Source organism: Ailuropoda melanoleuca, chromosome 8 (genome assembly GCF_002007445.2).
Source record: "Ailuropoda melanoleuca isolate Jingjing chromosome 8, ASM200744v2, whole genome shotgun sequence".
In the NCBI taxonomy this organism is placed as follows: Eukaryota; Metazoa; Chordata; class Mammalia; order Carnivora; family Ursidae; genus Ailuropoda; species Ailuropoda melanoleuca.
Window position 1 is genome coordinate 19,136,852 of NC_048225.1, and position 17,400 is coordinate 19,154,251.

Genomic DNA, 17,400 nt, shown 5'->3' on the forward strand with positions numbered 1-17,400 from the left:
TCACCACTTATTGGCAAGACAGCTCAGTTTCTCATCTCATGCTCAGANGATCGAGCTTTTCTTCTCCTCGTTTTCTTCTCTGGCTAAGAGTGTCCTGGCTTGTCTGTGAACGCCAGTGGCGCTGACAGTGTATTGTGTCAGGGGTCCCATTCCCAAACTGGCTTAGGGTACTAATTCCCTCTTCTCTGTGCAGGTGTCAGAGCCCCCTGGGAAGAAGGCCTGTGCTATGGGTTTTTGTGCTTTCCATAAGCATCTTTGAAAGCGCAGTAGAAAGAACATGAACCTTGGAGTTAGATGGATTTGGGCTCACATCTTATCATCACCACTTATTGGCAAGACAGCTCAGTTTCTCATCTCATGCTCAGATGTCAACTCCACATCTTTAAAATAATGATACATGACGAGTGTTCCGTTAACCCTGGGACATGTGACATAGCACAATATCCTCACTTTTTCTGAACTGGTTACCCAACCCACCGATTTCTCCATGACCCTTTCGGTATGAGAATATTATTACTTCACAGAAATGCCTGTTCCACTACTGGACAGTTCAGATATGTTAGAATATTCTTTACATGCAATTTAAATCAAGATACCTCACTTCCATCAGTTAGTTCTATCTTTGCCCTTTGAATGCAATGAAAGAGTCAAACTATGCAATAAATGCCAACAGAGGCAAATTTTTGATAAAATTGTTCATTCTATATTTTATCACTTCTGGCATATAAATGATGGGTGAAAAAAATCTGGCTGGTGGCTGCCAGTTTGCTATGTTTCTATGATTCTTCTTTTCCTGTCTCTCTGTTAAGAACATTTCCTGTATACACCAATTTTTAAGAACATTTCATGGAAACAGTGGGAATAGAACAATTATAGAGATTTTGAATATCAAAATAAAAGGTAGCTTAGAGATCATGTTGTTCAACTTTATTTTACAGATGAAGACAATGAGTCCTAGAGAGACTAAGTGAAAGGGGGATATATTGAAATGTCCTCTAGGAATTCAGAAATAAGAATAATCAGATTTCTTGCTGAATATTAAAATTAAAAAATTACTATGTAAGTGATCTGAACAGATATATACAAACATAACTTACAATGACTATTAGATCATGACAGCAAGACATATAAAGCAATATATTTCTAAATACTACAATATATAAAACACTATAATACACAAAATATATATAACAAAATTATTTATAAATCCACTTTAATAACTATAAAAAATAGCTGGAAGTAATCTAAACATGAATAGAGAATATGGGAAAGTAGTCCGATTGGGTATTTAAAAGTATTTTTTAAATGTAGCTGTTCAAAAAGGTTGTGCTAATGGACATATTAATGGAATTTGTATTTTATTTGTGTGCATTATATATACACACATATATATATAAGAGATATGCATACATACAGTATGTATATATAAAGGATACTGTGAAATAAGATCAAGTACATGTAAGAATTTAGTATATTTAGAAGTTAGCATATTAAGCTTGTGTGTGTGACAAGTATTTAATAAGGGTAATGTGACAATTAGCTAGTCATTTGGGAAATGAAAGCTAACACAATTTTCCAATTTGCTTCTTTCTCTAATGTAAAATCCTGCTTGGATCAATTACTTCAGTTTTAAAATATGAAGCCAGAGAGTTATTTGAATTTTAAAACAAGAAGCCAAAATTAGAAGGAAGCCAAAGAATACTGAATATTCAAACTCTAAACAGTATTATGCTCTTAGTAACTATTTTTAACACTGGAGAAACATTCAGGCTAGTGCTTTTCCTCTCTGCTTTATTTTTCTCACTCTCAAGGCTAGATAACCTCAAAACACACTTGAAAACTAAACACCCTCCCTAGAGGTGAAGTTACAGAGGAAACATTACTCCCTGTGGTTCCTTCTAGTCGAGAGTTCAAACTCTGGACTCAGACCTAGGTTCACTCCTCAGCTCTGCTGCTCTTTTAATTGCTGACGGAGACTAAAATTTGTTGCTTGTTGTGTTATGTTTTTAGGTGTCTTTTTAAAAAATTGCTAGAATGTATTTTATATTTTTCTGTTCAAGGTTGACCAACAAATTAAGTTTTTGATGTGAACCTTCATTTTTTGTGCATAATGGGTCATTGGCCTTAATGGGAAAGGGGGTCCTCAACGTTTGCTTTCCTCTGACTTCCCCGTGGTCTGCTCTGGCCCTGGAGGCTTACTGACTGACTGCTGCCTCCTCTTGGCCTGTGGGATGTTGAGGTGCCCATGACACTGTCCTTTGTATATGTGCCAAACAGTTTGTAAACTGCCTTTTCTTAGCCCCAGGGCTGCTTCTCCTAAAATGGTTCATTAGACTTTTCTAGAGCATTCTCCTAGGAATATCCTTAGAGTATTTTTGTCTTTCCCCTCACACAAAAACTTCTATCTACTCCTTTCCTCTAACTAGATTTTACAAGACCTTCAAGCCATAGGTTATCCTATACTTCCCATGATGCCAGCTTTACAGATTCTAGACCTAATGCTCTTTCTCAGTCTCCTTCTCCTGGACTATTACAAGACTTATCGGACACTGAATTGTACCGATTGTTTCTTAACCATTTTCTAGTCAGATCTTTCATCTCTATGCTCAGATACAAAGGCACTTCCTTCTCATAAGACTACAGATTCATTTAGAATAGACAACGATGTCACAGTTTTGGGGTTATACTGCATACATCACTGTTGAGTTGCACTGGCTTGCCTCCTCATGCATGTTTAGATGTGTAAGGTTGCATCTCTGCTATTATAACAGCAAGAAAGCCACTGACCTATGCATTTCGTCTCAGAAAGTTTCTGATCCATAGACACTAGTTCTTATGCATGATCGTAGTTTTTAACAATTGGAATTGATTTGGGGGAACACAGTGAATCTTCTTAGGTTGCACTTACCCATGTACACTTGAAATAACAAAAGCATCTCTAGCACCCCGTATCCCAAAACCTGGAAGTGAAGGGCCTTCATGAGCTACCGGGAACATTCTCACAAGGAAAACCAACAGGATAGGCTTCAGGTCATCATCTTGCAACCAGGTCTATGCCCCAACCCATCTGCTTCTCATTCATACTCAACAGTTGTGGGAAAAGGCCCGAATGTGGTAGCACATACATTCTCCCACCACCTCATAGGATCTGTTTCACTGATATCCATGGAAACACCAGGGGATCTAGTCTACGATTGTGGAGCAAGAGAGCTTCCCCTTGACATACCTCCCTCAGTTTACCAGTCAGAGCCCTGTGCAACCTGAGAAGGCTAGAACTAGTGAGGTAGTGATGCCTTGCACAAGAACACCCTCACAGTGTGGTGGAATTGCATCCTCACGTTCAAGTTCATCAACCATTTTTACGANGCCTTGCACAAGAACACCCTCACAGTGTGGTGGAATTGCATCCTCACGTTCAAGTTCATCAACCATTTTTACCAAAATAAAAGGCTGAGAACAGGAAGTATGGAAGGGCCACTCTCTCCCTTGACTTCAGTTTCCCACAGCTACATGGGAATAATACCTACTTTATATAATTGATGTCTAAGTCAAAGTTCCTGTTTTGCATGAAGGTTATTTGTAACATGTAAAAAGCAATATGGGAAACAGCTCAAGGATTAGCAGCAATAATAAACTTGTATGGGGCGCCTGGGTGGCTCAGTCATTAAGTGACTGCCTTCAGCTCAGGGTGTGATCCTGGGGTCCTGGGATCGAGCCCCACATCAGGTTCCTACGCCGGGAGCCTGCTTCTTCTTCTCCCACTCCCCCTGCTTGTGTTCCCCCTCTCGCTGGCTGTCTCTCTCTCTGTCAAATAAATAAATAAAATCTTAAAAAAAAAACCCATGTAGATTGATGCTATAGAGAAACAAATTTTTTATGTGGATTTTTACTCATCTTGGATCTTTTCTGTAAGTTTCTATCCTTGCTGAGTTGCTTTGCTTGATTCCCATTGGATTTGAGGAAGAAATATGAAAAAATCATGTTGAAAGCAGGAAACATTCCAGAGTTTCCGTCTGTGCACCTAGGAGTCTTCTATTCTCTGCATGGATCCTTCTTTGCTTTCTGTCTTAAATCTCTCCAGTTATCAGTATCCCATCTGTTGCCCTAAGCCTTAGTGTCTTCTGCATGTTTGTGATGAATGAGTCAGTGAGGCTGCACATCCTTGCGACCTCCCAGCCTCCACAATGCCACCTTCATCTCTTTGTTGCGGAGCGTGTAGATGATGGGGTTGAGCAAGGGAGTGATGACAGTGTAGAAGACAGCGACCACTCCATCCAGGGGTTCCTGAGAGCCAGGACGAAGGTAAATGAAGGTGCAGGGCACATAGTAAACAATGACAACGGTCAGGTGGGCGGCACAGGTGGAGAAGGCATTGCGGCGCCCGTTGACGGACTGGATTCGCAGGATGGCGGCCACTATATACCCGTAGGAAGTGAGGATGAGCATAAAGCAGGTGAGTGCCAGGAACCCAATGTCCACAAAGGTGACCAGCTCATTGATGGTGGTGTCAGCACAGGCTAGACGCAGCATGGCAGGAATGTCACAAAAGAAGTAGTCTACCCGGTTTGGACCACAGAAAGGCAGCCGGAATATGAAGCTTGTTTGGAAAAGTGAGTGGAGGGTGCCTCCCAGCCAGGTGCCGAAAGCCAGGAAGTTACAGACGTTGCGGGTCATAATGGCGGCATAATGTAAAGGCTTACAAATGGCCAGGAAACGATCATAAGCCATGAGCGTGTAAAGGAAGCATTCGGTACAGCCCAGGAAATGGAAAGAAAAAAGTTGGATTGCACAACCCCCAAAGGAGATAATCCTGCTATCCAAGAGAAAGCCAGCCAGCATCTTGGGGACAATGGCAGAGGATATGGTCATGTCCAAGAAAGAGAGGTGACACAGGAACCAGTACATGGGGCGGTGGAGCCGGGTGTCCACCAAGACAGTGAGGATGATGAGCCCATTGCCAGAGACGGTGAGGGCATAGATGACAAGGAAAGCCAGGAAGAGTGGCACCCCCAGCTGTGGTGGGTGGTGCAGGCCCACCAAAATGAAGTGAGACACGGAAGTCTGGTTTCCACTCTGCATTTCCTTGCTGTTCACATCTGCTAGAAGAAGTAGCAGAAGGGAAAGCTCAAGGCCCATTCAATTCTTTAGGCATGGAGCATATATTCTGTGTCATTCCCAAGCATGGACACAAAAGGGTCTCAGAAAGAGAGAGATCACACTCTAGCTCTTGTTCTTCTTAATCATTCTGTCACCCCCAGCCCCAACCAACCCCTCACCCCCATCCATCTGTCCAACTTTGATTTTGGGATTCTGCTTGATTCCAGGGAGCAATTATTTCATCCAAGGTTAAAACCCTATGTGACAGATGATGTGTATGTAATTCAGGAGACTGAAGGAAAGACCATACGCAGAGCTTTTCATGTCAGGAAGAATTACAGTCATAAAAAACCCAAATCAATCCACGAAGAAATGGCTATTCCATCGTTTTCCTTCACTTTGATCTCTGATCTTTATACCAGAGAGGTAAGTAACACCTTGTTTATTTTTTAACAACATGAGAATTGAAATTATATTTCCTAATGTAGGTGTGCCCAATAAAAATCAGCATAGATTTTTAAACATGCGTTGTTTGGGCTACACGTCGAATGAAGTTGTAGGTAGAAATAATCATTTTCATTAACTGCATCTCAAAAATATACATGCCAAAAAATATACATGCCATTTTAAAATCTTTCAAGATAGTGAAACAATACAAAATCTCATCCACAAGGCACCTGTTGTCACTTTCTCTCTGCTTCTGGATAAGTGCTGTCTATCTGTCAGTTCATCCATCCATCCATCCATCCATCCAACCATCCATCCACTAAGGAAGCATGTATTGTATCTTAAGAGCATAGCCTCAGAGGTCAGGGGCGCCTGGGTGGCACAGCGGTTAAGCGTCTACCTTCGGCTCAGGGCGTGATCCCGGCATTATGGGTTCGAGCCCCACATCAGACTCCTCTGCTATGAGCCTGCTTCTTCCTCTCCCACCCCCCCTGCTTGTGTTCCCTCTCTCGCTAGCTGTCTCTCTCTCTGTCAAATAAATAAATAAAATCTTAAAAAAAAAAAAAAAGAGCATAGCCTCAGAGGTCAGACCAGAATGAAAAATCCTAGCTCTGAGGGATGCCTGGGTGGCTCAGTGGGTTAAACGACTCCCTTTGGCTCAGGTCATGATCCCAGGGTCCTGGGATGGAGCCCCACATCAGGCTCCTTGCTCAGTGGGGAGCCTGCTTCTCCCTTTTCCTGCTGCNCTCTCTGTCAAATAAATAAATAAAATCTTAAAAAAAAAAAAAAAGAGCATAGCCTCAGAGGTCAGACCAGAATGAAAAATCCTAGCTCTGAGGGATGCCTGGGTGGCTCAGTGGGTTAAACGACTCCCTTTGGCTCAGGTCATGATCCCAGGGTCCTGGGATGGAGCCCCACATCAGGCTCCTTGCTCAGTGGGGAGCCTGCTTCTCCCTTTTCCTGCTGCTCCCCCTGCTTGTGCTCCCTCTCTCTCTCTGACAAATAAATAAATAAAATCATAAAAAAAGAACTACTGTGAGAACTAAATGAGGTAATACATGTCAAGTGTATAAAATAGCACATAACACATGTTAAAATTTACCAAAAAAATCCTAGCTCTTCCACTTATACTTGTTGGTAAACTTGGAAAAGCCATTTCCCCTTTCCTTGCTTAATTCTATAAGTGAGGACAATCATTGTGCCCATTTCATGGGATTGTTGTAAGGATTAAATAAAATTACATAATCCATAGCAGCACTCAATCAACATTAGTTATTACTTTCCATCAACTATGTGGAGTGGTCCTCATTATTAGGCAAATTCAGTCATTGCATTTGTGCCTGAGATCTGAAGTGAACCTGTAGCTTCCTGTGACTTGTCCCATAGCAGATCTGAGTCCCCAAATTTGAAGCAGCATGACAAAGAGCCTTTTGTCCCAGGACTACTAGTGACTGGCATCAGCCACAGTGAAAGGTAGAAATCAGGGACATGACCAGAGTTCTTCCGGATGCTGAGGGCTCATGTGAGGGGATCCTTCTAGTATCACCTTCCTTCCACTCAGTTTTGCTTTAATAATGTTTACCAAGTGGAGGCAAGCATCCAAAATGGCATGTCACCTTCCAGAATCGTTCAGAAGGCTTCAGAGAGGGCAGAATGAACTTTGGTTTCCAGCTAGACTCTGAATGGGCCAAAGACTCACCATTGTCTCTATGGCTGCCATCTGGCTAATTCCCTCTACACCATCAGTCATGGTGTATCCATAATCTTATCCCTCCCAATTTTCTACAGTGCCACAGAAATTACTCTTATCAGTGCAAACAGGCTTTTGGGGACTGAGAAATTTCCTGGTCCTGAGACTTTCCTTGTTAAACCTAGGTGAGTCCAGGGCAAACTGAGACAGGTAGCAAGGGTTTAAACCACACAGAAACTAAGTAATCTCTCACCATAGAGCTATAGAATCTATTCTGAAAGAATTTCAGACAAAATTCTTAGAGATTTCCTAGACATTTCCTTGTTTACCAACCTTAACACCACTGCAGCCAGGGGCAAAGTGTAAAATTATTGGCATGGCCTAGAGAAAAAGTAGCTTTGTAATATGGTGTCAACTTATTTCCCCAGCCTCCCCTCTCTGGGCTCCATCCCACAGACATTCTTTCCTGCCTCCTTAGACACCTGTTCCTTTAATCTAGAAGGGCCTTGTTCTGCCAATGCCCGAAAATTTTCTTCTCATCTTTCAATATCTCATTCATGTGTGATCTACTAAGGAAAGCCTTTTCTCCCTTTCCCCCAATTGTAGCCTCCACAGTCCTTCATGTTTCTATGGGCTCACAAAGCATGTTGCAATTTACCCTTCTGAGCACCCGATTTCTTCCATTAGACTGTGAGCTCCAAAGGGACTTTGTCTCATTTTCTTCTCATCCCATGTTTGTGGCATATCTTGCTCTGGAGATTCTTTTTTTTTTTTTTAAGGTGTATTTATTTATTTTAGAGAGTGAAAGAGAGAGAGTGGAAGGGAGAGGCAGAGGGAGAGGGAGAGAGAAACCCAACCAAGACTCCATGCTGAGCACAGAGCCCCACACTGGGCTTGATCCCACGACCCTGAGATCACAGCCTGAGCCAAAAGCAAGAGTTGGATGCTTAACTGACTTTGCCATCCAGGCACCCTTTGCATTGCAAGGTTCTTAAATTCTATTGAATAAATGCATTCCTGTCTGGATGTCACTGTGATCTAGACACTGAATCCAGGATAATATCACTTAGGTCTTAATGTAGCTCCTGAAATCATAAGAATTCCAATACCGACTGTCATTACCTACTAGTTACATTATTTTGAACAAATCTCTTAATATTCTTAGTCTCAGTTTCTCCTTTGTTAAAAAAAAAAAACAGAGAGAGAGAGAGAGAGAGAGAGAAGAGGACGTGGTGCAGATTCCCACCCCCCAAAAGAAATCACAACGTCTCTTGCATCCATGTCAATTCACATTTTAAATTTAGTTCTTACACGTAGAAGGTCAATTTTCCTGCGAGCCCCAATTCTTTTTAGTTCTGTACTTTTCCTCTTGTCTCCCCAATGCGCTGCTCTCTCTGTCTTCATTCATTTTTACAATTTCTTGTTCTCTTTACACAGAACTTATAATTTCTCCCTTGGGAAAGCCAAAAAAATACCCTTCTTTCTCCATTAGAAACTAAAACTGCTCCAGTTACATGGTGTATAAAATTTAGTCAGGATCACATGATATTACCGACATATGATGCTCTCATCTATGTGATGGGAAAAGAAGCATCTCCACATGCTGTTCTGGGGAAAAGGAGATTAGTACCCATATACTAGCAATCTCTGGCCATTTCAAACCCTGGAAGACCTGAACTAGGCTTAAGCTAGACCCTGAAACTCATCTGGGTCAGAAAACTCTGAAAGGTAAACAGGACTTTGGTTAGCAGAACATAAAATCCTCCCCTCCCCACCGTGTATTTGTAAAGCACAGGCTTTAGGAGATCTTGACTGTCCTCTCTGTTCCCAATACCTCTCACATACTCTAATAAGTATGTATCTCAGAAGAGTTTCCATCACTACAGCTGTGCCTGCCTTCTGGAGTCTTCTCTGCTGACGGCCTCTACCTGGCTGTGACTCTGCCATGAGGCCATGGCCTGCTGCTTGCTTCAGTCTCTTGCTCTCTGCTGCTTCTTGTGGAAGGCCCTTTTTGAGCTGGACAGGTTCCCCGGGCTCTCTGAGACGCCCCAGCTTGATTTTGTCACCGTAGTCTCTGTACACTTCTCTGGATGCATCCCTCCTCTTTGTAGCCTTGTTCAAAGTGTTGGCAGCACTGTCCCTGGGGTGTGAGCTCTGGAGTCTCACTTTCTGGCAAGCAACTTCTTCCTTCCTGGAGTCTCCATGGGGTGGGGTCCGGGGTTGACATCACTTTTGCTTCACCCTTCAGGGGCAATTAACTTGCCTGAAAATAAGATGCAGTGGGCTTTGTTAACAGCAAAATGTGAGCTAGGGCTATTCCAGGATGTTTGCTTAGTTGCTAGCAGTGTCCCTGAAGCATAGGATCCTGCTAAGAGCATAGACTTGCTCAGGAGTCCGGAAGGACCAGTCTTCCTTTTCTCACCTGTAAATTAGAGATAAAGTTGCTTTATCTGTTTATGCCATAAAAGTGTGGGGAGGGAATTTGCAAGAACTTCAAAGCCAAAGATGCTACATGAATGCCATATGTTAATTACCTAAAAGTGTCCTTTGAATTTCACTCAGATTCAAAAGTAAATTCCTATGACAAGCAACACTGTTTCAGGCAGAAATGTCTTGATCATCCAATATGCAAACAAGAGACTAAGCTAGATAGAGTATGCAATTTTGGCAATCCCTTAAAAGTCAAACACACTTAAATTAGAGCTGGAAGGCCCCTTAGAGAAATAATCCAGAGCACATCCCCATTTTACACTAAAAAGACAAGAAACAAAACCAAAAACAGTTCTAAAGAGATGAAGTTCAAAGGAGAAAGATTATACTATGCAGGCAGTGGATATAATCTCCTACAAGTCTATGTAGATATGTGGTAAGGAATTCCCCATCTGTGAGAATAGAGGAATGGGTAGTTCTGGAATAGTGCTGGGCGAACTATGGACCAATAAATATTTGTTGAAAAAGTTTTTGTCTTTAAATATGTTTTAATGATTTAGTTGGAACCATTGTTGGTGCGCAATTTTTATGTAACATGTTGTGAGACCCAACTTTGTACTTGGTCTATTTACTGACTGAGCCATTCTCCACTAAAGAAATTATATAAAGTCAGCATTAGTTTATCAGTACATTTCCCATTAGAAGGACATGATTTCCTAATTTTTCTATACTTTCTCGTGATACAGATTTTAAGTGAGATGTAGGGTTCTGCTGAGAGAGAATTCTACATATGGACAAGAAGGTGGAAGGAACTTAGGTTGCCAAACACCTCATTCCCCAGTGACAGGGGGCTTTTAAGTTCTGTGCGATCCTGATGGGAATAAATATTTACCTCGAATAATACCAGCCAAAGTAATACTTGATTACAGACTGGGACTTTGGTTCCAAATTCTGATGTGGATCCTTGGCCTTGGAATGTCAGGAGAGATCTTTTCTCTGTATTAGGGAGCCCAAGTGGCTCTCTCTCTACTCTAGAGCTCCCTTTGCTTCCTATTTGATTTTCTTTATGGATGGGTCCATGGAAGTTCTCTGGGACGGAGTGACAAATTCTTATGTAAGTAACAATTTACAGAGAGGGTCTGAGAACCTCCAATCCGCTAATGTTCAGATAAATAACATACTGAAGCCCAGTGGTCTTCTATTATGATGATAAAATAATGCCTTATTTTGTTGTGGAGACTGGGCTGAAATAGCAAAAGCAAAGATCAAACCCCACATACTTTGTGGATTATTAACTGTAATATCCAATGAACTGCCTAGTTGGCTCGAGCTCTCATGTAAGATTTAGAATGGTTAGAAAGAACAGAGCTCTGAGAAATGGCATGGGAACTGGTGGGGGGATTTGGATGAGGAAGTGCCTGACTCCCCAACCTCACACTGAGTCTCCGTACCCAGAAAAATCAGCCCCTCCTGCTCCACATGGTGAGGCTGTTCTTGCCTTGCTTGGAAATCCAAAAGGCCTCTCCTTCTAAGAGGAAGGAAGTTTTCCTCAGTCGCACACCTCACGTGTCCTTTCTCCCTCCCCAGTCCACCGCCACCCTCCCCACATTAGTTTTAGTCAGGTGAAAATGAATTCCAAAAGAGTTTGACCAAGGACGAAAGACTGCCCTTATATGTTTGGATAAATTACCACTAAGAGCCTTCCAGAAGTTCTGCAGGTATCGTGCTAGCTCGGTCAGAAGACAGTAGCCTTACACTGTTTCCTGACTGATTGATTGATGGATGCTTGGACTCCACAGCGGCTTATGCCAAATAAGAATGCAAGGAAAGGAATCCAATGACTTGACCAGCTGGCGATGTGGGCGTGGGTTAATCATACACATGCAACTAGCCGACTCACGTACAAACCGTATGCTCTGAAAGGGCCAAGAACATACTCCTTTTAACAAGACTCTAAGAATGACATTGATACCGGATACAGAGCTAAGGATACTGGTTGGAATTATTGCAATCAAAATGAACTTTTAATTTTTACAGTGTTTTAAGGATCATAAGTAAGGGGTCTTAACTCCCAGACAAGGGTGGGGGGGACTCTCAGTGTGAGTGGTCAGAGAAATATAGTAGTCCAAATGAATCAAAGAGCAAAAAGTCTTGCCAGCCCAAAAAGTCTTTCCTTATTGATTAATATAACAAAATCCCACCAGGGATCATAAACAGAGGCCCAAACTGAGCCACCAAGGAGGTCAATGTCGTTCCCCAATTCCTGATTGAGCCAGTTCACTGAGTCGGTGCCACTTTGGAGAAGGAAAGACCAGGTATTCCCTATAGTAACAACATAGCCTTAACTGTGTATATTCTTCCCGTCTTTCCACAAATGGACCTGTATTCCATGCAGTAACTACACAGAAAAAGAATCAGATCAATTGCCTTTATCGAACTTCAGCTTTGCCATGTGATAAATCGTGCTCCAAACCAAGTCCGCTTTAGCAGATGTCAAATTCCCCTGCAATATTTCCTAGTTCACCAGTGGGGAGTTGCAATTGGTCTTCTCAGCAACTGAGAGAATCTCCAGATTGGCTTCCTGCCCGTAGAGCAAGTAGGGACTGTTTTGATAGAGAGGGTCACGTGGAAGCCCTGGGGCTCCCTACTTCCAACAAAAAGTCATGAAATCTTTTGTGTCTTTGGGGAGGCTCACGGAGATTAAGACAATTATCAAAGATTTAAAGATTCAGGATGGAAATTTCGAGGTCATCCCCACTTAACTCTGCAGTATGACAGGTGCAGAACGACAGAGAGTTGCAAGCATCATGAAGTAGTGATGAATGTCAGCTCCAGATCTCGATGTGGTCTTGCTAGAATATACCAGCACAGCCATCAGCACAGCAGCACCTCCAACTGTTGGTGACATCTAATTTCTAGCAGTTTCCAAATACGTAAGCGTACATTAAAACTTTCAACATCCAAAAGTTTTAATGTACACCTATGTATTCTGAAAGTGTTACAAATTAGATGTGTATATAATGCATACATAACACACATATGTAAATACTAATAAAACAAAATATGCATAACCATGATCCAATTTAAGAATAAAATGGTACCAGAACCACTGTAGCATCTTTGTCCTTTTCTTCCATGACATCCTCTGCTCTCCCCAAGAGAGGTAATAACTATCCTGAAATTTCTCTTACTCCTTCTCTTGATTTTCTTTTGTTAATTTACCAAATATGTGTTCATTCGAATTTTGAACTTCATATATATGGAATCATACAGAAGTATTCTTTTTTTAACATAAGCAATATTTATTGGCAACGATATGCTAACTGTATGTGTGTATAAATGTATATATGCATATGCATATATACATGCCTATATATATATAACCAAATATATATTGTTTTTACTGTCATTATCTCATTTTGCTTTATGTCATTCAAAGGAGTTGGTCATTTGATGCCCATTTTTATTTCATTTTATTTTATTTTATTTTTTTGATGTAATACACGGAGGTATTTTTAACTAAGAATTATGTTTTTGAGACTCACTGATTTTCATGGGTGTGGTTTATTCATCTCTCTGTCTTTTTAACATCTGTGGTTCTCTTTTATGAATAAAGCATGTTTTTCACCTCTCTCTCCTTTCACAATTTTCTCTTTCCAAACAACATTTGAATTGGGAACATTTTTTTGCTACATGTAAGCAGAGCAGCTAGGGATATGTTTATACATGGCAGGAAACGCAAATGTACAAGATCTATGTAGGTCCCTGGAGAGGGTCTGCTGGGCCACATGCGTACAGCTCTGTGCCTGTGCTGGAGATCTCGTGGCTCCACCTTAACTAGGAGTGTAGGAGAGCTTATTTGTGCATATATTTTGGCTGTGTGTCATTTAAACCCTCTTCCTGTCAGTGGGGCTGCATTTTGCTATAGAGACAGCAATACCAGATGCTTTCCCATTCCCTCCAGCGACTATGGGACGTGGACACGGAATCTAGACTTAGACTTTGGATCAGAAGCAAGGGCAACTAAAGGCACGATGCAAGAGAGGATGATTCAGAGGACGGCCATGACAGGACTAACAGCACAGAGATTTGAACGGCAGGGTGACCGCATCCTGCAGCGTGTTCAGGGGTTCATGTCTGGGGTGATGGTAAGCCGCTGTGGACTGGCACCCTCCATGGAGACGTCAGTGAACCACCATCACATATTCATTAGGCATAATTTTGCAATAATTCTGCCTGTTCCTGTTTCCTTTTCCAAATTTGAGTGATTGGCTTTTCTGGGGGTTTGTTACATGAGTGTGTGTGTGTGTGTGTGTGTGTCTGTATGTGCGTGAGTGTGTGGGGAAATAAATGTGTTTCTACTGAAATATATAGTTTTGTTTAGCTTCCTTTTTTACTTAAACTATATATAATTCCCTTACTTCTGGTTTTTTATGCATACAATAACGAATAAAATTATAAGTAATTAGACTACATCTTATATGCTATATTATTATTCTCATCTTTTGAAGATATTTTGTCCTTTTTTTCACACCACTACTTCTCAACTCCAGATTAATAACCTCATTTATATCCTTCTACTCCTTTCTCTATGTCCCTGTAATACACAGTTTGCGATGATTTGCTTTACACAAATGAGACAATGCTAACCACACGTCTGGACATGATGTTCCCTCTCCTCCTTGAAAATATCCCATGAAAGCCCCTCAGAGTTAACTGGCGTGGTTGTAATTCAATCTTTTAGTAGCTGCTTAAGTTTTCATGATGCAACAACACCATGATTTATTCTTTCTAGAGTTTTTCACTTGGTTCTGTTGTTTTTCCACTAGAAACCATGTATCAACACACATGTTTGAATGAAGACTCTATATCCTGGTGCTTTTATAATCATGAATAGACTCCTGGAGTGGAATTACTGGAATTAAGAGTGTACATGATCTTAAACTCAATTACTACTATTGGGGGCACCTGGGTGGCTCTGTCATTAAGTGTCTGCCTTCAGCTCAAGGCGTGATCCCAGAGTCCTGGGATTGAGCCCCGCATCGGGCTCCCTGCTCCACTGGGAGCCTGCTTCTTCCTCTCCCACTCCCCTTGCTTGTGTTCCCTCTCTTGCTGGCTGTCTCTCTCTCTGTCAAATAAATAAATAAAATCTTAAAAAAAAATAACTACTGTCGTATTGCTTTCCTAAAGAAGGCGCTGTAACCATACAGATTTGTAACAACACTATGTGGGAAGAAGTTTCTCCTCCGTCCAGCCAGCAATAGATGTTGACGTTAGTAACTTGAATTAGTTATCTTAATCTGTAAAAGTCCTGACAAACCAATAAGAAAAGACTATGACCTCAAAACAAAGAAATCAATAAAGTTCATGAAAAACATTTTTACAAATTGAGAACGACTTTAATACATCAAGTGTTTACACAAGCTTATAAGAGCATAAAAGTTATGATAGCAATGCAATCTATTACTTACACAGTTGGGAAATAGTTATGTATCCTTAGGTACTTCCTTCAGAAAAGCCACTCAAAAGCTCTAAACAATCAACAAAGGGTAGAAACTTTTATGTTTTAAACATACTTTAAAAAGATGGTGGATGAGAGAGTGGCATTGAGATAGAGAATGGAAACAGGTGGTGACCATTTACGGGTTCTGGAAAACTTTAAGTTGAGAGTAAGGGTTATGTGTTTATCTGCATTACTGTTGAGGGAAAAGGATAACTAGTTTCAGGAAGACATGAACGCTTCTCAGGAGGGTTCAAAAAGCAAAACAGTGGGAAATATAAGCATGATTATTAAAAACCTTTCATTAGTCTCTTGTTGTTTTTCTGCTCATCAAGGGAACCTGAAGATCCAAGAGGAATCCTTCCCCTGAGACACCAAATCAAGTTAAGTTCCTACCCATCCAGCCATGTTAATTTCCATTCCCTGCACTTCAACTAGTTGGGTCCTTGGATAGAAATGAGCCACTTGCACCAAAGAATCACAAGTATGTCTGTTCTTTGAGTAATAACTTGCGGGCTACTGCCTCGACAATGATAGTAAAAAATTGGAAGAAAAAAATAGATGAGTTTTATACAGAAATTAATCATATACTATAAGGTGAGTTCTCAAAATGGTAGATTTCTCTTAGTCTTCCTGTTTTTCCTCCTGAACTTCCATTGAGAGATAAGATGCTTGGGCATTGCTAGACACCCTTCTACATTGGATTATCAAGTCTCATGTTGTCACTGTCTCTGTCTCTGTCTCCCATCTCTGTCTGTCTGTCTGCCTGTTTCTCTCTCCCCCACCACGAGTATTAATTAAAAACCTACAAATAAGGACCAAATTGCTGTAGCAGGGACACACAGATGAAACATTGACACCTCTAATCGATAGTCCTGCCTTAAATCTCAAACTACTTGCAATTCACCTGATGAAAAGGTTCGTATTTCATCTAATCTGAATGTGAAGTTATTCTGGGTATGGGATCCTGATGGTAAAGTAGAAACTTCAGATGCATTTGTACCAGTTCTTGAATTTTGATATCCATATAGGTGATTATAATAATTTTGTCTGCTATTTACTCTCTTATTTGAAAAATAGAGCTTAAATTTTTTTTTGTGTTTGTATATTTGACACACAATGTCACTATTTTTAGGTGTACAACATAGTGATCCAACTTCTCTGTACTTTATGCTCTGCTCACCACAAGTGCAGCCACCACCTGTCACCAAATAACGCTGTGATAATACATCGACTGTATTTCTTATGCGGGGCCTTCATTCCCATGGCTTATTCATTCCATGTCTGGAAGCCTGAACCTCCCACTCCCCTTCACCCGTGAAAATTACAGCTTAGATGTAGCTTAAGCCACATTGTCTAGACACAGGATGCATTTTGTCTAAGTTTTGATGAGATCAGAGATCCTGGCTTCTCTCATATTGTGGAGCTGGTTTCATAGTCTTCCCTCAAAGAATAATTAATAACGATCATGAACGCAACACTAAGTTGGATAAATAAAAAACATTAATTCTGCCTTGCTTTTCATTGTACAGAATCCCAACTTTTCTTCATATCAAGCTGGCAACATCCTTTCCTTTGGTGTTGGTTCTGTTCTTCCTGTCTCAGGTAGTAGGTCTTAAATAAGAGCCATACTCTCGATGGAGATGTTTTCTCTTACAAGGGCATTGCCTGAATTCATGAGTATGAGGAGTAGAAGATGTAGGGATGGATATTATCTCTAACAAGGTCAAATAAAAAATATCTAGATATTTAAGACGGAAGGTTATATGTTAGAAAGCTTCCAGTAGATTGATGTGGGAGAACACATATGAATTTTATGTTCTTAGGGCCTCATGAAGGATAAACTAGTGTAAGAGAAGTATGGAGCCAGCAATGTATGCTGTTTGGTATTCTGAATGATATGGAAGATTGCTGGTCACATCATTGAGGTGAGATTCTCACCTCCTCTGATGGAATTCCCTCTATAAGCAGGTGGTGGTTGTAATGAGACATCAGTCCCAATGCCAGTGATGAAACCATCCTCAAAGATCTAGCTTTGAAATTGAGAAGTCTCACAGCACAAAGAGAATTTATTCTTCTCTCATTCCCCCCCCCATAGAGAGATTGGGAGATAGATAGACAGACAGACAGGCATTTCTGTCTCACAAGGCAACAATTTTGTATGATTCATTATGATTTCTTGAGCAGCTCCCAAGAGCCAACACTTTATTAAAGATCACATCTATTACCTTATTTA

The 17,400-nt window shown here is 41.0% G+C and overlaps 1 protein-coding gene across 1 annotated transcript; it reads right to left on the minus strand.

The window, feature by feature from the left end:
- Positions 1–4,143: 4,143 nt before the first annotated feature.
- On the minus strand, positions 4,144–5,136 carry LOC100474922 (olfactory receptor 10G6). Its single transcript, XM_002928213.2, has one exon. The coding sequence runs from the start codon at positions 5,134–5,136 to the stop codon at positions 4,144–4,146; it is 993 nt and encodes a 330-aa protein (XP_002928259.2).
- Between the last annotated feature and the right edge of the window lie 12,264 nt (positions 5,137–17,400).

Excerpts from the sequence above, each read along its gene's own strand:
- LOC100474922 (XM_002928213.2), bottom strand. The coding sequence starts at position 5,136 with ATGGGCCTTGAGCTTTCCCTTCTGCTACTTCTTCTAGCAGATGTGAAC.